Source organism: Erinaceus europaeus, chromosome 12 (assembly GCF_950295315.1).
Source record: "Erinaceus europaeus chromosome 12, mEriEur2.1, whole genome shotgun sequence".
Lineage (NCBI taxonomy): Eukaryota > Metazoa > Chordata > Mammalia > Eulipotyphla > Erinaceidae > Erinaceus > Erinaceus europaeus.
This window is the reverse complement of record NC_080173.1, coordinates 67505965-67533576: the sequence shown is the minus strand read 5'-3', so window position 1 is coordinate 67533576 and position 27612 is coordinate 67505965. Positions and strand designations below refer to the sequence as shown.

General features: G+C 41.4%; 1 protein-coding gene across 1 annotated transcript in view; it reads right to left on the bottom strand.

The window, feature by feature from the left end:
- Window positions 1-14237: 14237 nt before the first annotated feature.
- APPBP2 (amyloid beta precursor protein binding protein 2) overlaps window positions 14238-27612 on the bottom strand; it is a 60188-nt gene continuing 46813 nt past the window's right edge. Inside the window, exons 10-13 of the mRNA XM_060203893.1 lie at window positions 27308-27393; window positions 24796-24986; window positions 20406-20571; window positions 14238-18993 (exon numbers count right to left, since the gene is read on the bottom strand). Of these exons, the coding sequence (XP_060059876.1) occupies window positions 18740-18993; window positions 20406-20571; window positions 24796-24986; window positions 27308-27393 (697 nt within the window). The 3' untranslated portion in view covers window positions 14238-18739. The remainder of the gene's footprint in view (window positions 18994-20405; window positions 20572-24795; window positions 24987-27307; window positions 27394-27612) is intronic.

Below are 27612 nucleotides of genomic sequence, written 5' to 3'. Positions count from 1 at the left end.
CTTTTAGTGCAAGAAAAACAGCATAAAGTTCTTTGTACTGAGGGGAATTATCAGGAAGCTCAGTAAAGAGAGGTTTAGGATATTGTTTGTCTGGGTAATATATAAGGGCAGCAGCTCCCCTTTTTCCGCCATCAGTAAAGATTGTAGGAGCAGAGGGAATGGGATCCCGAGAGAAAAGTTTAGGTGCTAGTAGAGGCAGAAGAGGTAAAGAAGCTATCAATTTATTAGAAGGAAAATGGTTATCTATTTGTCCTGGAAACCCCACGAAGCTTATGGCAAAGCGGGAATGATGGCGTATAAGCCACTCTGTATCTGTGAGAGAAAAGGGCAGAATGATTAAATCCGGTTCTTTCCCTAAGACCTGCACAGACCTATTTCTCCCTTGGCGAACCATGAATGCTAACGCATCTATCTCAGTGAGGAGTCTTGGAGCTCCTCCTACTGGCGTGTGAAGCCATTCGAGAACCCCATGGTCTTGCCACAGTGCCCCTACTACTGTGGGGGTGGAGTTGAAGATTAGAAGGTTTACTGGAGAGGAGGGGGAGAATCGAACAAGGTGCATGTCCTGGAGGGCCTGGTTAACCCTTTCCAGTGCCAAGGAGGCCTCGGGAGTTAACTTACGTTTTGAAGAGGGCTGTTTGTTTCCTTTCAACAGGTCAAACAGTGGTTGGAGGCAGCTTGTGGGCAGATAGAGATACTGCCTAAGCCAATTTAAATTTCCTAGAAAACTTTGTAAAGAAGCAAGAGTAAGGTTAGAAGGGAAGGTAACATTAGGTTTTAAGGGACGAATTTGCGTTAGAGAAATCTCTGAACCTAGGAAGGATATTGGAGGGATTAGCTGTATCTTCTCAGGGGCTACATTAAGGCCGCTTTTCTTTAATGCAGGAATGAGAAAATCACGTAAGGCATAGAGATCTGTATCTGATTTTCCCCATATTAAAATATCATCTGTATAATGAAAAATATTAAGGCCCTTATGAATATATGGGACAAGGGCAGATTTAACAGCCTCCTGACAAATTGTAGGACTATTGGCCATACCCTGGGGCAGCACCACCCATTCAAATCTGTCAGCGGGGCTGGCATTATTAATAGACGGAACAGAGAAGGCAAAACGTTTACAATCTCGCGGATGCAAGGGGATAGAGAAAAAACAATCTTGTATATCAATAGCTATGATTGGAATTCCCGTGGGAATTGCAGAAGCAAGAGGCAAACCCCTTTGGGGGGAGCCCCAGACCTGCATGGTTTTATTTACTGCACGGAGATCTTGAAGGAGGCGCCATTTTCCCGAGCGCTTTTTAATCACAAAGACAGGAGTATTCCATGGGCTTCGAGAATGACGAATGTGTCCCAAGGACAACTGCTCTCGGACGAGCTCTTTTAAAATTTTTAGCTTATCCCTAGGTAAAGGCCACTGTTCCACCCAGACAGGCTCATTAGAAAGCCAGCTTAAGCGGGGTGTTTGGCTACGAACAGTGGCATTTAGTATTGGGGGTGCTGAATAGACCTGGTATCGCGGGAATGAGTTTTACGCTCTGCAGAGGCGTCTGTGGATATCCTAACATTAAGACATTCCAGAAGATCCCTGCCCAGTAAGTTGGTGCTAATATTAGCTACCAAAGGGCGGAAGTGTCCAGTAGAACCTTCTGGGTCTTCCCACATAAGCGAGTCTCGTGTGCAAAATGCTCTTGTCATCCCTCCTATTCCATGTAAACTGGGTCCAGGGATGAGTTCCCAATCTCGGGGAACCTCTTCTTGCCTTAAAATCGTCTTTGCTGCCCCCGTGTCAATCAAAAATTTAAAAGGAATATTGCCAATCTTTACTGTCATAGAAGGGTGACCTTGTTCTAAAACAGGAGTGGTCCACAAAATCTCAGGCCCCGAATTTGTACCATTCAGGGGCGAACCATCTTTATGAAATTGGGACCAACAATCTCTCTTCCAATGAAACCCCTTACGACATTTTGGACAAACAGTACGTGGTCTCTGGCTCCCTGACTGAAAGCGGGGTTGCTCTGGCTGGAGGCGTGGTTTCCCTGACTGGAGGCGTGGTCGCAACTTATCAGGACATTGGTTACGCCAATGTCCTTGGCGACCGCACTGAAAGCAGGCCCCGTTTTGCTTACGTGGGGCAACTGCATAGACCTGCGTCGTAGCGGGTGTCCCATAATTGCCTGATGTAAGCTCCTGTGTCGCTAGAATCCAATTATCTGGGTGTAGGTGTTTAAGATTAAGGCATACCTGACGGAATTGTGGTGTCATGCCTTCCCAGACAATAGAGCGCAGGAGTAGTGTGCGGACGTCAGGATTATAAACCTTTCTCTCTAAGCTTCTCTTCACCCTTGAGATGAAGCTCGCCAATGACTCATCAGAGCCTTGGTGAAAAGAGTTAATGGGAGCTGATGGATCTACATCAGGTGTGGTCACCCTTTCCCATGCTTGTGTTGCACAGATGCGTACCTGTTCAAAATAACCAGTTGGAAACCTGGCTTCTGCCTGCTGAGCTCCAGATTCATAAGCTCCTGCTCCAAACAAAGCATCAGAATTCCATTCTATCTGTTTGTTACTATTTTCCTGCGATTGCCTAGAGCACTCATCGCGGAAACATGCCTGCCACTGAAGATAGAGAGGGTCTGGGAGTGCAGCACGAGCCAGTTCTTTCCAGTCTTGTGGTGTATTTAAATGCTGGTAAAAGCTTCTCAAAACGGACTTGGTCCATGGAGAGTGCATACCGTCCTCCCTGACTGCTTGCCTGAGCGTTCCAAGTTCTTTCGAGGAATATGGCTGCCACGGCTGAGGGTTTTGTTTAGAAGGGGCCAAGTTTACCGGGAATGTGTGGATTTGGTCCGGTGGCGCGGGAGAGGGAGCTACAGAAGTGGAAAGTTCAGTAGAAACTGCTGTAGTGGCTGCAGGGGAGACTAAACGCATATCTACGGGGACGGAGCTCCCGGGGTGGACTGCACATGGTTTAAAATCCTTAAATGCTGAAAAAATATCCTTTAGCTCTCGTATCTCTGCCACTAGATCTCTTAATGGTGATGTATCAGCAGGGGGCGGGGTCAGGGACGAGGAAGCCTCAGGCGGAGCTGAAACCATGGCAGCAGGGGCCGGGGGCGGGGTCAGGAAAATGGAAGCTGCAGGCGGAGCTGAAACTGGGACAGCAGGGGCAGGGGCGGGGTTCAGGAATGCAGAAGCTGCAGGCAGAGTTGAAACCGCGGAGGCAGGGGCCGTGGGCGAAGCTGAAACCGGGACGGAAGGGGCAGGGTTCAGGAACGCAGGTGGAGCTGAAACCGGGATGGAAGGGGCGGGGTTCAGGAACGCAGGCGCCTCAGGCGGAGCTGAAACGGAAGCTGAAACCGGGACGGAAGGGGCAGGGTTCAGGAACGCAGGCGTAGCTGAAACCGGGATGGAAGGGGCGGGGTTCAGGAATGCAGGCGCCTCAGGCGGAGCTGAAACGGAAGCTGAAACCGGGACGGAAGGGGCAGGGTTCAGGAACGCAGGCTGAGCTGAAACCTGAACGGCGGAAGGGGGTGGGGTCAGAGGAGGAGCGTCCGAACACGTGTGCGTGTCTGTGGGAACGGAATTCTTGGGTTTAGCCGCTGATCGCTTAGGATGTCTAAGTCTTAAGCACATGTGATTTAACTCTCGTACCTCAGCCTCAAGGTCACTTATCCTTATGGCATACCACGTTTTACATATCTTGAAAGTGGCGACCACAGTTAAAAAAATCCAAGGGGTAGCGAAAATTAAACCTTTTATGACAGCGGGAATCTGTCCCAGGTCAAGAAATAATGACTGGGACACCTCCTCATAAAACGAGAAATTTCCCATAGTGGAGGGAAACGCGGGGCCACAGAAGTGGGCGGATGCCACTTACCTGTGTCTGGGCGGTTTCGGAGACCTCAGGCCGGGCGTGGTGTGGGTACGGAACACGATGGGCGCCAGATGTTGTTGAGGTGGTCTGGTGTCGGGCTGCACCGCGGAGAAGAGAGCGGACGTCCAGAGCAAAGGGGTACACAGATCTTTATTATAGGATGGGGGGGAGGTTTGGTTCAGACCACGTGGAGCCAGCCAGCAATGGCCGACCACGGGGGGAGAGCAGGGAGCGAGACCTCAGAGAGGGAGAGCCGAGAGCCCAGAGAGAGCGAGGGGAGGGGTGAGGGGGCTTTTTATTGGGCGACAACCAGGGGTGACGTGTAGGGCCAGGATTGGTTGAAAGGGGGCACTCTAGGATTTAGCGAGGCATAGGAAAACCTGGGGGCGGAGCCAGGATTGGTTGAAAGGGGGCACTCTAGGATTTAGCGGGGCATAGAAAAACCTGGGGGCGGAGACTGCATCAGAATAAGTCCTCAGCAACAGTGAAGCAAGTCTGCAGGTGTCTATCTTTCTTTCCCTCTCTCTGTCTTCCCCTCCTCTCCATTTCTCTTTGTCCTATCCAACAACAACGACAGTAATAACTACAACAATAAAACAACAAGGGCAACAAAAGGGAATACATAAATAAATAAAATATTTTTTTAAATTGATCATGATAATGGAAATGATACAGCACTTGCTCGGTTGTCTGAGTCAATTATACACCCCTGTATAACACAATTAAAATGACTGTATGTATCGACTACAGGCCTATGTATTTGGGCATCCCTGCAAATCCCTCAGTGCAGCTGCTTGATCACAATTCTACACCACTACACATTGGAAGCATCTTTGCTCTTCTAAGAACCTTTATCTAAGTCCCACAATGGTTCCTAAACGTGCTGCTTTTCCTAAGCCTTCTGATGATGAAACTAAGTGCTAGAGGAAGATCCTTACTGAAGGAAGTAAACTGCAGTAACTCCATGACAGGCTCCAAAAACTGCAGAAACAGGACAGGCCTGAGTTTCGAGAAAAACAATTCTCAGAATTCAGGACGGTTACTGGAAATTGAACCCATGACCATTAACATTAAGAGCATTAAGAAAGGCATCTACAGAGAGATAGAGACTGTTAAACATTTCCCCACATTTCCCCCAGGTGTGTAAAGAAGATAACCACAAGGCCGAACTTGTCACACTAAGCTTCCCTATATATAGCCTGTAGTGCTGGGGTTCAAGGTCGAGCACCTGGAGCAGCTGTGTCTGTGTCCGAGCGTGGTCTCGACCCTATCCTGGCTAGCAATAAAGGCTCTGTGTTTTTACCTCACTCTCATCTCTTGGTGTCTTCTTGGATAGCCGGACCCAACATTACCACCCAGGAGAAGGTGAAACTCTTGGATATGATCAAAGATGGCAAGAAAATTGTGGAGGTTGCCCGCCATTACAACTTGAATGAGTCTACTGTTCACTCCCTCTGTAAAGATGAAAAGAACATCTAGATAATGGGTACTGTCTTCTTTCAACAAGGAAGCAAAGCTAAAAGGGTGTTATTTCATACCTAGAGGGCTCTGATAATGTTAAAAACTGTATTTAGAAGGTTGTAAACAGGTTTTTTTTAATGCTCTATGAAAATATTTGATTTATAAATAAAGACTTCTACTTCAAGGAAATTCATTTATTGCAGTTGAGTCTGGAACTGATTAACTATGATAAATGAGGGACAACTATATTGGAAAATATTTAAGTTAAAAAAAAAAAGTGTGTATGTTACCATAGCTTAGCTCTGGTTTATGTTCTGGTGGTGTGGGGGGGATTTAACCTGGGGCTTCAGAGCCTCAGGCATGAAAATCTTTTTGCATGGCTATCATGCTATCTCCCCCACTCCCAAAAGAGAAGGTTTTTTTTTTTGTTGTCAGTAGGGCTTCACTGCTCCAGGCTAACTTTTCCTACAACCCCAACCCCCACACCCCAAAGAAAGATGCCACATTACTAAGGCTTCCTTTAGTATGGTGACAGCCAGGCTTGAACCCGTCATGTGGATGACTAAAATTAAAAACAAACAAACAAAAACCCAGTAAACCAATGTGGGCTAGAAGATAGCATAATGGGGAGTCGGGCTGTAGCGCAGCGGGTTAAGCGCAGGTGGCGCAAAGCACAAGGACCGGCATAAGGATCCCGGTTCGAACCCCGGCTCCCCACCTGCAGGGGAGTCGCTTCACAGGCAGTGAAGCAGGTCTGCAGGTGTCTGTCTTTCTCTCCTCCTCTCTGTCTTGCCCTCCTCTCTCCATTTCTCTCTGTTCTATCCAACAATGACAACAGCAATAATAACTACAACAATAAAACAAGGGCAACAAAAGGGAATAAATAAATAAATAAATAAAAAAGAAGACAGCATAATGATTATGCAGAATGACTTTCATGCCTGAGGCTCAGAGGCCCCAGGTTTCTTCTTCTAGCGTTTGCCCTTCTTCCGTAGCCAGGCAACAGCGTCAGGTTGAGCCTGATGTAAAGTTTCGAGACCTCCTTTGAATCTGGAGAGGTGGCAGTCGTTCACTATGTGGGTCATAGTCTGTCTGGAGCCGCAGGGGCAGTTCGGGTCGTCTCTGGCTCCCCAGCGATGGAACATAGCGGCGCACCGGCCATGGCCTGTTCGATAGCGATTGAGGAGGGCCCAATCATAACGTGCTAGGTCAAAGCCGGGTTGACGCTTGCAGGGGTCTGTGATGAGGTGTTTGTTCTTTACCTCAGCTGACTGCCAACTCTGTTTCCAAGAGTCTGGAACAGAGAAGTTCAGTGTAGGCGTAGGGGACCAGATTGGGTGACGAGACGTCAAGCGTTGGACAGGGTGGGCGAAGATATCTGCGTATATTGGCAGGTCCGGTCGAGCGTAGACGTGGGAAATGAACTTAGATGATGCCGCATCCCGACGAATATCTGGCGGGGCGATGTTGCTAAGAACTGGCAGCCATGGAACCGGGGTGGAACGGATGGTTCCAGAAGTTATCCTCATGGAGGAATATAATTTGGAATCGACCAAGTGGACATGGGGGCTACGGAACCATACTGGGGCACAGTATCCTGCAGTGGAATAGCATAATGCCAGAGATGATGATCGTAGTGTGGAAGCGCTCGTGCCCCATGAGGAGCTGGCCAGTCTTGCAATGATGTTATTCCTCGCGCCCACCTTTGCTGCAGTTTTTATGAGATGTTTGTGAAATGACAGAGTGCGATCGAGAGTAACGCCAAGATAGACTGGCTGGGCTTCATGCCGGATTCTCGTATCGCCAAGCTGCACATTAAGCTCACGCGAGGCCGAGGCATGGTGTAGATGGAAAACAGATGATACCGTTTTTGCAGTGCTAGGGATTAGTCGCCATTTTTTACAGTAATCAGATATCAGAGACATGTCTTTCGTGAGTGTTTCCTCGAGGATGTCGAACTTTGATGCCTGAGTTGCACAGCAGATGTCATCGGCGTAGATGAACTTCCTTGAAGAAGTTTCTGGGAGGTCATAATATTTACATCAATGACCGCCCCAGGTTCAACCTACATAAGCCACCACCATAAGTCACATAGAAGAAATATTCTAAAAAAAATTTGATAATTCTATAACTATAATCAAGAAACAACTACACTTAATATATTGGCACATTTTTCTGAATATTTGCTTCATGTTTCATTTATATTACATATACATTTTGATATCCTGCTTTATTACCATCATGATAATTTTCCCCAAACTATTACATATGAAATTTTTTTTTGATAGAGACAGAGAAATTGATTGGGGAGGGTGAGATAGAGGAGAGAGACACAGAGAGACACCTGCAGCACTGTTTCACTGCTTGTGAAACTTCCCTCTGCAGGTGGGGACTAGAGGTTTGAACTCAGATCCTTTTTCACTAATGTGTATCCTCAACCAGGTGCACCTGTTTGAAGAAGAGAAGGGGGGAGGAGAAAAGGAAATAAGAAAAGAGAAAAAGAGTGGTCCGGGAGGTGGCACAATGGATAAAGCACTGGATTCTTAAGCATGAAGTCCCGAGTTCAATCCCCAGCAGCATTTGTACCAGTGTGATATCTGGTTCTTTCTCTCTCTCTCCTCCTAGCTTTCTCATTAATAAATAAATAAAATCTTAAGAAAGAAAGAAAAGAGGAAAATAAATTGTTTGATGTTTCAATGTCAGTTTGTCAATCTCAATCCACTTAGTAGAGCTACCCGAGTAGGGGAAGAGCAAAAATAGCTATTAGAGGAAAAAGATTCCATAGTTTGCTGAGACTCCCCCTAAAGGTTCTGTGATGACCACCCTCCCTTCGTCTCTCCCCCCACTCCCACCCTTTCTTTTTCTCCTTTTCTCACATTTGTGATATAACTCTCCCCAGCGGAGGTAGCTTCCTAAAAATTTCAAGTCGCCCCTGAATCTGTACTCAGAGTATTTGTGCAGTCATAGCTTTGAGAGTGACCAGAGGCAAGGGCATTGCTGCTAGCAGTCTGCTGGCTTGTCCTGCTAAAGTTGTGAGTAGCTTTTTACTAGTAAGTAGTTGATGTGGGATTTTAGTTGTACTAGTAAGATCTGAACTTCTGGAAATATTTGGTTGACTGTAATAGATTCTCCCCTCCAATTTGTAACTTCTGGGACTTATTTATTTTGATTGGTCAATTAGCCAAAAGCTTGTGTATGTGTGATTTTACTGCTCTTGGGAGCTTTATCACTCATATTGAAAGGGAGATACCATGAGACCAGCAAGAGTTAACTTAAAAATTTTTTTTGAGCATTTTACATATTCACTATGGAAGTGATTTATTTTTCTAAACATTTATTCCCTTTTGTTGCCCTTTTTATTGTTGCAGTTATTGTTGTTGTTATTGATGTCATTGTTGTTGGATAGAACAGAGAGAAATGGAGAGAGGAGGGGAAGACAGAGAGGGGGAGAGAAAGACAGACACCTGCAGACCTGCTTCACTGCTAGTGAAGTGAATCCCCTGCAGGTGGGGAGTCAGGAGGGTTGAACCCGGATCCTTACTCCGGTCCTTGGTGCTTGGTGCCACGTCCGCTTAACCTGCTGAGCTACCACCCGACTCCTTTAATTTTTTTTTATTATCCTTATTTATTGGATAGAGACAGTCAGAAATTGAGAAGGAAGGGGGTGGTAGGGAGAGAAACAGACACCTGCAGCACTGCTTCACCACTTGTGAAGCTTTCCCTCTGCAGGTGGTGAGGGGGTCAAACCCAGGTCCTTGCACATTGTAACATGTGCCCTCAACCAGGTGTGCTACCCCACCCAGCCCCAAGAGTTAACTTCTTAAAGAAAAATACATTTGGTGGCAATCTTCCTTCTCCTCCCAGCATGAACAGGGTTTTCTACTGCTGTAACCAAAGTGGCTTTGATTAGGGGAATCAAAATCTGTTACTTTTGCCCAAGAGTCTGCTGATAACCCAAATAAGTTGTACTCTTTGTATACACAAAAGAAAAAGTAACCTAGTAAGCTTGTTGATATGAGTTACTTTGAGAAAGCTGATAACTATAAAAGGATAAGCATCATTGTGCTCAGGGATCAGTCTTTGTGGGCGAGTCTGGTTGAGCCAGGATAATAAACATTGCTTCCTGCGTTAAAACCTTGGGGTGTGTCCCTCTCTCTGCCTGAGAATCCGCTAACCACAAAACCAAGAGGCGCTATAAATATCATCCAGATGGCACTATGGTTCAAGCATGGCTCATGCACGTGGCAAGGCACACTGCCTAAATAATGAGTTTTTTTGTTTAATGTTTTTGTTATCTTTATTTGATAGAGACAGCCAGATATCGAGAGGGGAGGGAGAGATACAGAAGAGAGACGCCACCCGCAGACCTACTCCAGCACTTGTGAAGCTTTCCCCCAGCAGGTGGGGACTGGGAGCTTAAACTTGGGTCCTAATACATTGTAACGTGCACTCAACTAGGTGTGCCACAACCCAGCCCCCAATGGTGAGGAATTACCTTACCTGATACAATTTTTGTCAGTAGAATCAGTCTTCGAAACAGTATCTACTTAATGCTCTTTCTCCATCAGCCAGATCTAAAACCCAAAAGCTCATTCATGAAACCTAGAGCAGCTGTTCTGGTGACGGGTACCAGGTGAATCCTGCACATGCCATTCTGGCAGATAAACTGCATCATCATACATTTAGTAAAATTTGAGATTTCTTTCTCTCTCTCTCTTTCTCTTCGCCCCCTCCATAACCCTCTAGCAAGGGAGGAAACAAGAGTTAATACTTCCAGAGGAGCGGGGGAGTGACTAAGGGGCAGTGTTGGCCTGTATATTTGATGTCTTGGATTCAAACCCTGGTGCCACATAAAATGATGGAGTGCTAACCTAGTCTCTCACAATGAAAGTAAAACTATGTTGAAAAAGAAAATTTTCAGAGTCTCTGTAGTGAACTTAGTACTGACCTAGACATTTCACTCACGTTATTTAATCTCCATAATAATATAAGAAGCAGATGAAGAGGGTTCAGAAATATTATTTATTCAATTTTTAATATTTTTTTTCTTTTTTATTTAAGAAAGGATTAATTAACAAAACCATAGGGTAGGAGGGGTACAACCCCACACAATTCCCACCGCCCAATCTCTATATCCCACCCCCTCCCCCGATAGCTTTCCCATTCTCTATCCCTCTGGGAGCATGGACCCAGGGTCATTGTGGGTTGCAGAAGGTAGAAGGTCTGGCTTCTGTAATTGCTTCCCCGCTGAACATGGGCGTTGACTGGTCGGTCCATACTCCCAGTCTGCCTCTCTCTTTCCCTAGTAGGGTGGGTCTCTGGGGAAGCTGAGCTCCAGGACACATTGGTGGGGTCTTCAATCCAGGGAAGTCTGGCCGGCATCCTGATGACACCTGGAACCTGGTGACTGAAAAGAGAGTTAACATACAAAGCCAAACAAATTGTTGAGCAATCATGGACCCAAAGCTTGGAAAAGTGGAGAGGAAGTATTAGGGAGGTACTCACTGCAAACTCTAGTATACTTCTGCTTTCTTACTTTGGTGCCATACTCCAAACTCAGTCAATTTCTGCTTTGCGTTTCTACTTCTTTTTTTTTTTTTTTTTTTTACATGCATAACATTCCCCAGATTCCCATTTAACAATACACCCCCCACTATTTCATTCATCATCTTTCATGGACCTGTATTCTCCCCACCCACCCACCCACCCCAGAGTCTTTTACTTTGGTGTAATACTCCAATCAATTTTTAATATTTATTCCCCTTTGTTGTCCTTGTTGTTTTATTGTTGTAGTTATTACTGATGTCGTCGTTGTTGGATAGGACAGAGAGAAATGGAGAGAGGAGGGGAAGACAGAGAGGGGGAGAGAAAGACACCTGCAGACCTGCTTCACCGCCTGTGAAGCGACTCCCCTGCAGGTGGGGGGCTGGGGGCTGGAACCAGGATCCTTACACGGGTCCTTGTGCTTTGCGCCACATGCGCTTAACCCGCTGTTCTACCGCCCGACTCCCCAGAAATATTAATTTGTCTAAGGTCTCCCATTGGTAAAAAGGGAGCTCTAGGTGGGCAGTAGTGTAGCAGGTTAAGCACACATGTCGCGAAGCGCAGACACCAGTGTAGGGGCTGCAATGTGTAAACTCTACCTGTTGGGGGGCTGGGTGGTGACACCTGGTTGAGCACACGTTACAATGCGCAATGATCCAGGTTCAAGTCCCTGGTCCCCACCTGGAGGGGGGGTTGTTTCACGAGAGGTGAAGCAGGTCTGCAGGTGTCTTTCTCTCCCCGTCTTTTCCTCCTCTCTCCATTTCTCTCTGTCCTATCCAACAACGACGACAGCAATAACAACTGCAACAACTTTAAGACAAGGGCAACAAAACGGGAGGAAAAAAAAGCCTCCAGGAGCAGTGGATTCGTGGTGCAGGCACTGAGTCCCAGCAATAACCCTGGAGGCCAAAAAAAAAAAAAAAAAAGCAGCTTCGAGAAGCCCTTTCTTTACTCATTTAAGTGCCCATTCTCCCTGGTACTTCCACCTGCAGAGGAAAACTTCTTTGAGCTGTATCTTATTTCCAAAAGTTAAGACTTGATTTGAATTATTAAATATGTATTAGGAAAACATCATACCACAAAAAGTGCCATTGAATTGAGGAGATAGCATAATGGTCATGCAACACTGACACATGATGATCTAAAGTTGTAGGTTCAACAAACACAGCCTAGAGTCAAGCAGTGGGCCAGACTCTCTCCTTAACTTATACAAAATAAAATAGAGAGGCCAGGTGGTGGCACACCTGGTTAAGCGCAATAGACTAAGCGCAAGAATCCTGGTTTGAGCCCCTGGACCCACCTGGGGGGAAAGCTTCACAAGTTGCAAAGCAGGATTGCAAGTGTCTCTCTTTCTTTCTTCCTTTCTATCTCCCCTTCCCTCTTGACTTCTGGCTGTCTCTATCAAATAAATAATAAATAAATAAGTTGTAGGTTCAATTCCCAGCACCACCATATGCCAGAGCCAAATAGTGCCCTGGTTAAAAAACAAGAAAAAAAAAAAAAAGGAAAATCGGCAAAAGCAGTTGTGTTTGAACATAGCAGTACTCTGATTTTTCTCTTAAATAATTCTTAAAAAAAGTAATAAAAAGAGAGGGCCAGGTGGTGGCGCACCTAGTTAAGTGCTCAATTCACATCACAGTGCACAAGGACCCAGGTTCAAGCCCCTGGTCCCCACCTGCAGGGGGAAAGCTTCAAGAGTGGTGAAGCAGGGCTGCAGGTGTCTGTCTTTCTCCCTATCTCCTCCTTCCCTCTCAATATCTGTCTCTATTCAATAATAAAGCCAAAAAATAAAAAAAAAAGAATATGTAAGCAAAAACTGTCAAAGGTCGTTTTTTTTTTTTTTAATATTTTATTTATTTATTAATGAAGATTGGAGAGAGAAAGAATCAGACATCACTCTGGTACATGTGCTGCCGGGGATTGAACTCAGGACCTCATGCGTGAGCGAATCCAATGCTTTATGCACTATGCCACCTCCCAGACCACAAAGGTAGTTTTTTTTTAAATATTTATTTTATTTATTTATTCCCTTTTGTTGCCCTTGTTTTATTGTTGTAGTTATTATTGTTGTCGTTGTTGCATAGGACAGAGAGAAATGGAGAGAGGAGGGGAAGACAGAGAGGAGGAGAGAAAGATAGACACCTGCAGACCTGCTTCACCACCTGTGAAGCGAGTCCCCTGCAGGTGGGGAGCCGGGGTTCGAACCGGGATCCTTATGTCGGTCCTTGTGCTTTGCGCCACCTGCGCTTAACCCGCTGCGTTACAGCCCGACTCCCACAAAGGTAGTTATTAAATGACATTTTATTTGGCCTTGTGTGTAATTGGTTAAAATGTGGGCTGGTCATGGGTCACAGTCAATGATAGGAAAGAAAAATACACTAGTACTGAGAGTGAAGATTGGTTTTGCGCTAAGCAAAGCTGATTCACAAATAAAATATACTTGTGGTTATCAGGGAATTACCACTGTCTGGAAGTGGTCATTCCCAATTTTTCAATGTAATTTAACTGCCTGTGCAAGTTGAAAGCCTCTGTTCTGAAATGTAAAATGGTAATGCATAAAATTTCTAACTAAGAAAGTAAAAATAAATGTATTGCCATTAAGTCCAGCAGCACTCTCTATATTCACCTCAACTTTTCTTTCTGTAACACTGAAACTCCTAGTCCCATAAAGTGGCCACACTCTCTACCCTCTTCCCAGTCCTAACAGCCTCCACTCTATTTCTGAGTGTTACTATTCTAGATTGTTTAAGTAGAATCATATATTCTTTTTTTAAAAAAAGATTTTATTTATTTATAAGATAGGCGAAGGAACCAGACATTACTCTGGCACATGTGCTGCCAGGGATTGAACTCAGGACCTCCTGCTGGAGAGTCCAAAGCTTTATCACTGTGCCACCTCCCTGACCACTATCATAGAATTTCATCAGCTCTCTTAATACCCATTTCCAGATTTTTAGAATTAGAAGGGGAAAATGTTTAGTGACTTGTGTAATATGAAGTCACCTGAATTAACACAGTGCTTAGTCTTTTCCAAAGTAATTTCATGAGCACCATTTCCAGATGCTACTGTTGTCTCCTCTGCCACACATCTCATTTTTCAACATTTTCTCAGTTATCTAACAATAAACATTTGCTTTTTTTAATGTAATTTTTTTTTTTTTTTTAAACCAGAGCACTGTTCAGCTCTGGCTTATGGTGGTGGTGGTGGGGATTGAACCTGGGACTTTGGAGTCTCAGGAATGAGAGTCTGTTTGCATAACCATTATGCTATCTACCCTCCACCCAAACATTTAAATAATCCCAAATCCCAACCAAAAGTGATCACAGCTCTGATGGAAACAGATACACTATGGAATGCAGGAACGCTATATTTATTAAGTCAGTAATTCATTTTTAGCAACACAAGTACAGAATATATCACAATGTTGGTTACAAACAATCTTAGTATGGTTTAATGGTTACAAATAATGGTGGGCACTACAAGCTGGTGCTAAAGATGTTATGAAAAGTCATTCTGACACAGTGAAGAACCGTTATCTTCAAAATCTATCACTGAACTCAGATGTTTCTATAGAAATTACTGTGGCACTATATATGGGGATTTCCAGCTAAAGGACTGTTAGTGGTTTGCTTTTGTCTTAAGAGTTTTATATTTTGAGCCTATTAGACTAAAATCCCCTGTTGCTTAATAAAGTACAAAAATAGTACTGACCTGGTAATATTTAATAAAATGTAGCATTCACATCATAAAGAACTAAATTTGAAAAGTTTTTAGTTACCATGACAACATATCCCATAAAAGGAATATACAGATATGAGTAAATGTTACACAAATGTTACCTGCAACAATTAATTACTGATCCAACACTTGTGCACCACAAACCAAGTTTCAAGGTATTTCTAAATAGCATATATTTTTAATCTTAAATTTTACTTTTGAAAAAATGTGCACTTCAACACACTAAGGCCACTCATGCTATCAATACCTAGGATTGCAACTAATGAATAGAATTATTTAATAAATCCTAAAACACACTCCTTCAGATTACCAGCAAGGTAAGACCAATCTTCTGCCTAAAACATTCCTGAGATTTGTGGGCAATGTAACTACTAGTGTTCAAGCTGGAGAGTAATGTCATATTAGGGGGAAGAAAGAAATGAACTAAGGTCTCCAAATCCAAGAGATGAATAGCCATTATTATTATTATTTTTTTATTGAACAGTTTTATTCTGTCTTAGATAAAAAGGTGCATGGGCCGGGAAACGAGCCGGCCATTAATTTTTAAGGCAAAATTAAAGCTCTTCTTAAAATTTTGCATTTATGTTTTTTAGATTGGTAACTTTGCTTTCCAAATGTCTGGAAGCAGCAAAACTATAAATTCAGAGAAAGACAGAGTGGCAGTTAATATTTGCTAGCTAACAAACTATTCTTTCAATCTGTAAAGTATGGCTAAAGCTGTAATCATGGTTTAGGTGTGTGTTTACTGTTCAGCCTTTTCCTTACACTATAAACAGTCAAATATCATTCTCGTAAGGTTGTAGACTCATAATTTTCACAACATTGAGAATTCATCCCAACAAGTTAGGAATAAGTCTTTGTCAAATATTTTATTTTCACAAATGAAAGCATGCCTGTGGAGGAATTACTACAAAGCAATAGTTATTTCATTTTTAATTAAGAAGAGACAGAACTTTGAGAGCAATAAAAGTTTGGGGCTAAGTCAGCTTCGGAGACCTATAAAATTGAGGTCAAGGCCAGGGAAATTGCACAACGGTTTTACACAACAGACTTCCATGACTGAGGCAGCAATGGTCTCAAATTCAATCTCTGGCACCACCATAAGCCAGAGCTAAGAAATGCTCTGGTAAAATATATGATAATCAAATAAAATTATGAAAAGAAAATCATCTAAAAAAAAAAAAAACCAGTTGGCACAGTTATGTTGAATGAAGTGCCATGTGGACAGCACATGTGTTAACAAAGCTCCCTGATGCACCCAACTTGAGAAGCACCGTATTTTAGAGGAAAAAAACTGGATAAGAGAGATGAAATAAAAGTATGGGAATTAAGTTCAAAGGCTCCTTATTTAAAAATTATTTTGCTATGTCTTAGTGAAAAATTTTAAATTGGTCTCAGCTTCATTATACACAAACCTACCATGGATGAGAAATTTTGTTGAAGTTGTTGTGAGGTACATTGTTTTCTCTGAATCGTCTTACTCCATAAAATCATGGAGACATTTGCCTAATTTACCCTAAACATTGCATTAAAAGGGAAATTCCACATTAAAAAAGTTAGTAGAGTATTATTTTTCATCAGAACTAGAAATAGCACATTAAAGTTATACCACTAACTGGCAATGTCATTTCTCAACCTAGAGTGCTTGCATTACATCAAAGTGTACAGAAATGTACAATAAGGCAGAACTGTAATAATTAAGTAAAAAAAAAAGTTGTCATTTAGCATTATCATAATCTTGTGACCCTAGGCTTCTAAATATCATGTATTGAGTGTGAGCTAAGTTGAATTTAAATCAAATAAGGATGAGGTCTTAAGTCATCTGCTTGGTTTTATCATATGCACAAAAAGAAAAATTATAGATTAAAAACTTCATATGGAAACATTAAGTTTCAAAATATTTATTGGAAAACAATTCACCATGACATTTCTACACCACAAACATACCACATGACTCTAAATAACCAACAACAGTATACAAAGCCTATCCTGAAAATATCTTTGGAGGTTTTACATATATAGGCCCATGAGGATAGAGCTGAGTAACAAAAAAAGTTAGTCCTCGGTCATGTAGACTATTTGGTAATGTTTAAAGAAGTGCCTCTTGACATTAGATATCAATTATCTGGAAGGAGGAGAAGGGGTGTGCCAATGTACTCTTTTCAAAAAAATTTTTAAAATAAGTCAAAAATTCTAAATAAACCCAGGTTTCAAAAATCAACATAATTACTGATATAATCTGAGGGTCTGGGTTGGCTTCAACTTTTTTTTTTTGCCTCCAGGGTTATTGCTGGAGCTGCTGGAGGCTATTTCCCCCGTTTTTGTTGCCCTTGTGCTTCAACTCTTTAGTGGCCTCCCCAAGTGCTTATAAATGATGGTTCATGAGTATCCAGACTGCAAATAACAGTTTTGAAAGTTATTTTTCAGAAGTTCAAAAAAAAAAAAAAAAAAACAACCAAACTTTTAATTAAATTTGTCTAAAATTTCCAACTGTTTTTCTGTACACAAGGTGGCAGCATAGATTTCCCCTCTCTGTCCCCAGTGTGCATGTTAGAAGAAAACCAAAATTCAACACACATCCACTCACCCATATCCAAGCATTAGCCAGGAGCAACATCAATAATAGCCAAGTCATGAACCCCTGAAAATAGGGGGGAAACCCTGATTCTTAACTATAGAGGCACTAAACAGGCCACTATAATAAGAATTGAGGTAACAGCAAAAAGACCATTGTGTTTATGAATCACTACATGTTACATGTCACAACTTGTCAATTACCTCAACATTAAATAACCTGACTGCTTAAAAACAAAACAAAAACCAATAAACAGAAAGACAAATTAGTGAAATAGATATACTATCAGGGATCTTTCCATTTGACTATGAACTCCAAATAAAGTGTCCTAGTTTTACTGTTGTTTACTATAAAAATGAAGGACTTCTAAGGACTTGCTTATGTGGGGGGTGTGTGTGTGTGTGTGTATTTTTCCATTTATCCCCACAAACCACAGAGTAATCTCAAACTCTCATCCTGACATGAGCTATTTCATGACTCTTAGCCAAAATACATGTTAATCGCAATGATTACTTGGGTAACATTTCTTGATAAAATGAGGAGGATGGTTGCAGCAGGTAATAAAAGACTTACTCATGGCATTACCATCTGTGTACCTTGACTAAAGATATGCTGCTGAAAATGTAAGATTCTCCTAATTTGGTATCTATTACATGAATATAATGTTTGCATTATCACTTTTCATTATACACCTAAGTGAAATAATTCTACTGATAAAAAGCATATATGGGACTAAATAACAACCTAAAGCCCCTGGTCCAATAACCCCTTTCTATAGTAGGCTGGTCCTCTTTAGAGCCTCCTGGTCCTGTTTGCAAATGCTATCAGAGCATCTTGCAATGTTGTACCAAAAAAAAAAAAAAAAAAAAAAAAAAAAAATCCAAAATCAGAACAACCAATGAAAACTGCTGGTCTATGAGTTTTTCTATTACTTACAGATCAACACTGGTCCAGTTTATATGAATCTGACAATAGAAGTCTGGAGTGGTTGTATTCACTTATCTCTGGGTAAGGTAGCCAAAACTAAGTCAGGATGTCCCTCTTCTATTAGTACTTGTATTAACTTTTCCATACTGCATATAAAGATTTTTTCCCATAAAAATTTCTTTACAATACAGTATTGAATACCTTCACATGGAAGAATTATGTTAAAAAGTTGTTAAAATCATCCTTACATAATAAGAATGCAACTGCTTTAAACTCTTAAATATTTTTATTTAGGGGTTCTTTTTGCCTTTCAGGCTTTCTGCAAAATGAATTTTTTTAAAAAAAGAAAAGAAAAAACAAAAAGGTTTCTGTTGTTTGTTCTACTAGGTTGAAAATATGGGCCAGACTACTTATACATGCGATACATGCTGAATATAACTGAATATATGCTTATTCCTACGGATACTCTGCAAGATAGGGACACCCACATAGGGCTAATGGACTGGACCAGTGTCTCAATGCAAATCCCAGCCCCAAAAAACAATATGGTTTTGATTTCACAGTATGAATTCCCTAGAATCTGGGAAAAAGTCAATTAGTTAACTGAGGTTATCCCTCAGCAGCTCGGTCCTTCTACATTCTGAGAAATCAGGAAGGACTGCACCACTTCCTCAGTGGACTGGGGGCTGGTGTTGACATCTTCAAGAGCATCGGTCACTGAATACTGCCGATCTCGCAACCGGTTCCAGTTAGACAGAACATTGTGATACTCAAACACTTTCTCGTAATTTCCAATGGAGTTGTAAAGTTTAATGAGCCCTCGGTAATCATATTCTAGTCCACTGTAGCCTTCACCAAAAAGTTTCTTCCCTGAAAGTAACCAAAAGTAGAAAGAAATCTCAGATAATGAAATAACAAGAGGTTTCTACAAGGATTTTAATTATTTAAATAGTGTGACTTGGTCTTACTCACTTGACAGGTATAGAATCTACTAGTGTCCCCAATCTCTCCCTATACGTAACTTATCTCTAAGACTTCAAGTTTTTTTTTTTAATCTTTTTTATTATCTTCAGTTACTGGATAGAGACAGCCAGAAATCGAGAGGGAAGAGGGTGACAGAGAGGGAGAGACAGAGAGACACCTGCAACACTGCTTCACAACTTGCAAAGCGATCCCCCTGCAGGTGGGGACTGGGGGCTCGAACATGGGTCCTTGTGCACTGTAACATGCACACTTAACCAGGTGCGCCACCACCCAGCCTCAAAAGGTTTTTTATCTTGTCTAGAGCAACTGGTCTCACTAGAACAGAATTCTAAAATTTCATAGTTTAAGGGGACCAGTGTGAAGAGAACTGGAAGAAAAACAGCAGCACTTCCAACACAGAGAAATACACATTCACAAGACTATAAATGATCACATGATTTACAACTGCAAATATTAGAAAAAACAGCATGGTTCAACCAACTATGGCACATTTACTCAATAGCATACGAAGCAGCTATAAACAGAAAGAAGCTATCACCTCTCTATGAACTGACATGGGGAGATTTAGAGGGTATCTTACTAGTGTAGGAAACAAGCGAAGTACATACAGTATACACCTATGGTGTAAGAAAGAAAATTAAGTACTGGTTAGTATAGGGTGTGGATGAGAAGTATAAGTGGGCAGGAGAAATCCATTTCTGAGCACACATTTCTATATGATGTTTAGAATGTTAATAATTACAAATTCAAATAAAATTAACAAATTAAAGATGGGGATACAAATATAAACAGAGGGGCCCGGTGGTGGTACACCTGGTTGAGTACACATGTCACAAATATAGACATAGAATATTTGTATAACATATAAATATAATACTAATTATCTTTCAAATGAGTAACTATAATGAGGCAGGAGGTGGGGAGAGGAGCCTAAACATAAGCAGCTTTTGAACTCAGTATTCTGAAAATAGACTTTCAGGCTAAAGACAAAGAAAACTGCCAATAAAAACTAAACTGAAACTGTAGGCTTGTTTTTTACAGTATAACAGGCAAGCAATTCTAAAACTATTTTAATGCATATTTTGTGACCAAGCACATCAATATGTTACAGATAATGGGAACCCATGCACATGTGGATACAGAAACTATAATAAAGCATGCACACCCCAGACCCTGAGGTCAATTTTATATTCATACTGGGGAGGGGGGATTTGATCCCTATAGTATACCACAAAGTAAAAAAGTTTCAGATTTATAGATTTATATTTGAATGTTAAAGAAATTTTTCAATACCATACCAATTGCTATAGATCGCAAATAAAGTTTCTCAGCATTTTCATATTGATTCATGTCATAATTATATAAAGAGGCCAGATGTCCCACTGATAAGGCTACTTCATAATCTTCTTGACCAAGAAGTTGCTCTTTAATCTGAATTGCTTTAATGTGCATTTCTTCAGCTTCCTGAAAAATGATTAAGCCATATCAATCATTATTCTTATAATTTTTAACAAGTGAACAAGGTTGTTTCTGAATACAAGATACCTTACAGATGACATAAGGTAATCTGATAATGTACTATGTATTTTTAAAAGTTGCCTATGGAAAACATTACTACTTTTGAAATTATGCATATAAATAGGTTGAAACTAACAGTACCCTATGCCAAAGATGACAAGAAAAAACTTGGTAATAAAAAAACATTTGAAAAAACAATTTTTTTTTGAAGGCTGGCAAAATGGATTGCTTGAATAGAATGCTGCTTTGCTATTCGTGCAACCCAGGTTTGAGTCCAGCCCCCACTGCACTGATGGAAGCTTTGGTGTTGTGGTCTCTTTCATTTTCATTTTTAAAAAATATTTATTTATTCCCTTTTGTTGTTTTATTGTTGTAGTTACTGATGACATTGTTGTTGGGTAGGACAGAGAGAAATGGAGAGAGGAGGGGAAGACAGAGAGGGGGAGAGAAAGACAGACATCTGCAGACCTTCACAGCCTGTGAAGCGACTCCTCGGGGGCTCGAACCGGGGACCCTTATGCCGGTCCTTGGCTTAGCACCGCGTGAGCTTAACCCACTGTGCTACCGACCCACTCCCGGTCTCTTTCATTTTCTATCTGCCTCTATGCTTTCTCTATCTCCAAATAAATAAGGTTCTTTCCTCCTACTCTCACATTAATAAATAAATAACAAGATATTAAAAAAAAAAAACTGTTAGAAGAAATGAACACAGCAACATTCTAAAGGGCCAGGATTAGAAAGCCTATGAGGACGTGTATGTCTGGGGCCCCAGGTATGACCTCTGGCACCACATTACCAGAGCTGAAAACTCTCTCATCAAAACATTAATTTTAGTTTTTTTGCCACCAGGATTACACTGCTGGATCTTCATGCCAAAAACATTTTCCCTGGTGGGCTATTTTTCTTAAGATAGAAGGAGGGCTAGGGGGAGAGATACCATAGCACAATGCCACCACTTGTGAAGCTTCCCCCATAGAAGTGTTTTCATGTGACGGCAAAGGGCTCAAACTTGAGTCTGCGCACATGTCAAGAGTGTGTGTTCCATTGGTTAGCCATCTCCCAGTCCCCAAATAAATAAATCTTTTTTAAAAGAACATTCTGAGAGGGCCAGGTGGTGGTGCAATGCAAAAGGACCTGGGTTGAAGACTCCGGTCTTCACCTGCAGGGGGAAATCTTTGTGAGTGGTGAAGCAGGGCTGCAGGTGTCTCTACCACTCTAGCTCCCCATTCCTTACTGCCTCTATCCAATAAATAAATAAATAAATAAGAGTTCAATATATATATTTATCTCTTCCTTTTTTTTTTTTGCCTCCAGGGTTATCACTGGGCTTGGTGCCTGCACAACGAATCCACTGCTCCTGGAGGCCATTTGTCCCATTTTGTTGCCCTTGTTGTGGCTGTTATTGTTATGGCTATTGTTGTTGTTGAATAGGACAGAAATTGAGAGAGAAGGAGAAGACAGGAAGAGAGAAAGACACTTGCAGACCTGTTTCACTGCCTGCGAAGTGACCCCCCTGCAAGTGGGGAACTGGGCTACCGTACAAACCCCCTTTAAATTTTTTTAAAAATTTATTTATTGGGGAATTAATGTTTTACATTCAACAGTAAGTACAATAGTTTGTACATGCATAACATTCCCCAGTTTCCCATTTAATAATACAACCCCCACTATGTCATTTATCATCCTTCATGGACCTGTATTCTCCCCACCCACCCACCCGAGTCTTTTACTTGGGTGCAATACACCAATTCCATTTCAGGTTCTACTTGTGTTTTCTTTTCTGATCTTGTTTTTCAACTTCTGCCTGAGAGTGAGATCATCCCATATTCATCCTTCTGTTTCTGACTTATTTCACTCAACATGATTTTTTCAAGGTCCATCCAAGATAGTCTGAAAACGGTGAAGTCACCATTTTTTACAGCTGAGTAGTATTCCACAACTTGCTCAGCCACTCATCTGTTGTTGGGACACCTGGGTTGCTTCCAGGTTTTGGCTATTACAAATTGTGCTGCCAAGAACATATGTGTACACAGATCTTTTTGGATGGATGTGTTGAGTTCCTTAGGATATATTCCCTGGAGAGGAATTGCAGGGTCATAGGGTAGGTCCATTTCTAGCCTTCTGAGAGTTTTCCAGACTGTTCTCCACAGAGGTTGGGTCAACTGACATTCCCACCAGCAGTGCAGGAGGGTTCCTTTGACCCCACACCCTCTCCAGCATTTGCTGCTGTTACCTTTTCTGATGTATGACATTCTCACAGGAGTGAAGTGATATCTCATTGTTGTCTTGATTTGCATTTCTCTGACAATCAGAGACTTGGAGCATTTTTTTCATGTGTTTCTCAGCCTTTTGGATCTCTTCTGTGGTGAATATTCTGTCCAAGTCCTCCCTCCATTTTTGGATGGGGTTATTTGTTGTCTTGTTGTTGAGTCTGGCAAGCTCTTTATATATGTTGGTTATTAAACTCTTATCTGATGTATGGCATGTAAAGATCTTCTCCCATTCTGTGAGGGGTCTCTTGGTTTGGGTAGTGGTTTCTTTTGCTGTGAAGAAGCTTTTTAATTTGATGTAGTCCCATAGGTTTATACTTGCCTTAGTCTTCTTTGTAATTGGATTCGTTTCATTGAAAATGTCTTTAAAATTTATGCAGAAAAGAGTTCTGCCAATATTTTCCTCTAAGTATTTGATAGTTTGTGGTCTAACATCCAAGTCCTTGATCCACTTGGAATTTACTTTTGTATTTGGTGAAATATAGTGGTTCAGTTTCATTCTTCTGCATGTTTCAACCCATTGTTTCCAATACCATTTGTTGAAGAGACTCTGCTTTCCCCATGTAATAGTCTGGGCCCCTTTGTCAAAGATTAGATGTCCATAGGTGTGGGGCCTCAAATTTCTTTTTTTATTTATTATATAGAGGCAGCCAGAAATGGAGAGGGAAGGGGATGAGAAAGAGAGGCAAAGAGAGAGACAGAGAGACCCAGAGAGAGAGATCTGCAGCACTGCTTCACCACTTGCAAAGCTTTCTCCATGCAAGTGGGGACTGGAGGCTCAAACCTGGGTCCTTGTGCACTGTAGCATGTGCACTCAACCAGGTACGCCACCATCTGGCCCCCTTACCACTTCCTTTTTTAAAGAACATTCTCGGGGCCAGGTGGTGGCACAACTGGTTAAGTGCACACACTACAGTACACAAGGACCCAGGTTCAAGCCCCTGGTCCCCACCTTCAGGGGGAAAGCTTCATGAGTAGTAAAGCAGGGTTGCAGGTATTTCTCTAAGTCTTTCCCTCTCTATCTCCCTTTCTCCTCTCAATTTCTCTGTCTCCATCCAATAATAAGTAAATAAAATGTTAAAAAAGAACATACTGAAAAAAACATAATTTCAGGGGAGAGTTGGTAAGCTATCTGCCCAGTTCCCTACTACTAGGTATTTTCTCAATTCTTTCTGTAGAATAAGGAAGGAGCACAATGTTTACTATTTTTTTTTTTTTGCCTCCAGGGTTACTGCTGGGCTCGGTGCCTGCACTATGAATCCACTGCTCCTGGAGGCCATTTTCCCTTTTGTTGCCCTTGTTGTTGTAGCCTTGTTGTGGTTATTATTGTTGATGTCCGTTGCTGTTGGATAGGACAGAGAGAAATGGAGAGAGGAAGAGAAGACAGAGAGGAGGAGAGAAAGACAGACACCTGCAGACCTGCTTCACTGCCTGTGAAGTGACTCCCCTGCAGGTGGGGAGCCGGGGGCTCTAACCAGGATCCTTAACACCGGTCCTTGCGTTTTGCACCACGTGGGCTTAACCCGCTGCGCTACCGCCCGACCCCCCCAATGCTTACTATTTAAGATTACTGAGGATGGATGTATTATATAAGAATTATTATTTTGGGAGTCGGGCGGTAGCGTAGTAGGTTAAGTGCACATGGTGCAAAGCGCAAGGACCGCCCTGCAGATCCTGGTTTGAGCCCCCAACTCCCCACCTGCAGGGAAGTCGCTTCACAGGTGGTGAAGCAGGTCTGCAGGTGTCTTTCTCTCCCCGTTTCTGTCTTCCCCTCCTCACTCCATTTCTCTCTGTCCTACCCAACAACGACAACATCAATAACAACAACAATAAAAAAAATTATTTTGTTATTGTACTTTATTACTTAAAATAAAAGAAAGTAGAATATAATGTTTCTTACCTTAAATTTTCTCATTGACTGATAAAGTCTTCCAAGGTTTCCATAGTGTTTTGCAGTCTGTACGTTAAATTCACCAAATGCTTTTTTAGCTAGCTGAAGTGAAGACAGGTGCAAATCATGGGCTTCTTGAAGTAGCCTCTGTTCAGTTTCTTTATTATGACAGTCAATTGCAATCTCCTCTAAAATAAGTGCTAAATTAAAAAGCAATGCAATTAGTACAACTTTGAATTCACTTAACAAAGTTAATCAGAAAATAATTTAAACTTAAATCTTTTGTTGAATTATTTGTATGTAATTATAATTTAGAACTGGTAAAGATTAAAGTATTCTTTAATGAAAAAGTACACCTTTAAAGGGTTCATCCTAAATTGCATAGAGCACATAAATTTAAGAAAAATATAAAATGATTTTGTAGAGTTAACTTATTTTATTAGATAGCTATACTTTGTTGATGAGTTTGTTGTTAAAAGCAAACTGGAAAAAGGCAAGGAATATGTAATTCAGCTAAAGATATGAAACTGTCTGATACTTTAATAACACTCTTGGAAATTTTGAAATTTAATAAAATATAACCTTTAATGGCAAGGGCAGAGAGCATAGTGGTTATGCAAAAAGACTCTCACGCCTTAGGCTCCAAAGCCCCAGGTTCAATCCCCTGTACCTCTACAAGGCAGAGCTGAGCAGTACTCTGGTAAAATATAAAAATAAATAAAATAAATAAAAAATAAAATATAACATTTAACTTAGAATTCTAAGAGAACTGTTTTCTTCCCACTGCCTTCACCAACAAAATCAGGCAGGAAAGTAATTTTAAATTTTATAAAGACATATTGTATCGAGGAGGAAATCTGCCTGAGCTGTGAAGCAGTGCTGTAGATGTGTTCTCCTTTCCCTCCCTCTCCTTCTTAAACTATCTCTGTTCTCGCAAACGAAACAAATATTTTTTAAAAAAGAAAAGACAAAATGAAAGAAAAAAGCACATACTGTATTGCCAAGTAATTTAATTTATAATAAAATTGCTCAACTGCACAAAAGTAAAAGAGATTTAGTTCACTGCAGCAATTTAAAGAATTAAAAAGTTATCAGGGCTGGGCAATGGCACACTTAGTTGAGCACGCATGTTTCAATGCACAAGGACCCGGGTTCAAGCCCTGAGTTCCTACCTGCAAGGGGAAAGCTTTGTGAGTGGTGAAGCAGTGTTGCATGTGTCTCTCTGTCTCTTCCCCTCTTTATCAACCCCTTCCTTCTCAATTTCTGGCTGTCTCTATCCAACAAGTAATTAAAGATAATAAAAATAAATGACATAGTGGGGGTTGTATTGTTAAATGGGAAACTGGGGAATGTTATGCATGTACAAACTATTGTATTTACTGTTGAATGTAAAACATTAATTCCCCAATAAAGAAATAAATTTAAAAAAAGATAAAAAAATTTAAAAAAGAAATAAAAAGTTATCAACAATACAAAATTCTAATAAAATTACTTTTTATTTTTTTAAATATTTATTTCCTTTTTGTTGCCTTTGTTGTTTTTATTGTTGTAGTTATTGTTGCTGATATCATCATTGTTGGATAGGACAGAGAAAGATGTAGAGAGGAGGGCAAGTCAGAGAGGGGGAGAGAAAGATAGACACCTGCAGACCTGCTTCACCACCTGTGAAGCAATTCCCCTGCAGGTGGGGAGCCGGGGGCTTGAACCGGGATCCTTACACAGGTCCTTGCGCTTTGCGCCATATGCGCTTAACCCACTGCGCTACCGCCCAACTCCCAAAAATTCTTACAAAAATGTGTATTTCAACTACTGAAATGGAAAACTTTCAACATATACTAGGTAGTAAAATAGATAATAAAACTACAAAACATAAAAAGAAAAGCTGATTCTGGTCGAGTGGGATTTCAGATGAATCTGAATGTTTATCTAATGTTTAACATGAATCACATATTATATAACTTAAAAAAGTGCAAACCTAAAGAGCAAAATGTGTGTGTGTGTATGTGTGTGTGTGTGTGTGTGTAACACCATAATAAAAGTAAAATCCATGAAATTAGTATGGAGGTAACCCAATTGTGTTGGATGGGGGGGAGGGACACCTTAAATAGAAGGGCCTTGATAGTGACTAGAAGAAAAGTTCAAATAAGAAAGATATTGGAGAGAAGAGGGAGATAGAAAGAGAGAAGTGGCTGGGGGGGGGGGGGGGGCTAGATAGTATAATGGTTATGCAAAGAGACTCTTCCAAAGTCCCAGCATGTTCAATCCTCCGCACCACCATAAGCCAAAGCAAAATAAAATTTAGTTTATTAATAACATTGTAGGAAAGAAGCAAACTATCTTTTGATATGAACCACTAAGAATTCTTTTAGAGAACTGTAGGTAAATATTTTAAATCAGTGAACTGGCTACTTCCATAATTTATAGATACAATTATTATCCCCTGAGGAAATGAACACATACACCTGCTTTATTGCACATAGAATCAATTTTAAAACATCAGAGACTAGATTACAAAGGGTACCTTTCACCCTCTTTGAAGAAGCCAAAAGAAGATGATCTTCAGGTAGGATATGAGTAATAATACCAATAGCTCTTTCTGCATGAAATCTGCAATAAAGATAGATACATTTTGGCATTTATTTTTTAGTTACAAGTGATTTGTACATTAAAAAAAAGTCACAATTTATAGATTTCTTCTTGCGGCACTCAGGCCCTGTACATATGCAATTTTTACTACTCTTGGGGATGACGGTTGTTTTATCTCAGACAGATAGGAATCAACAGAACTTAGCACCAGAGCCTCCACCAGTACTGTGACATTCCTAG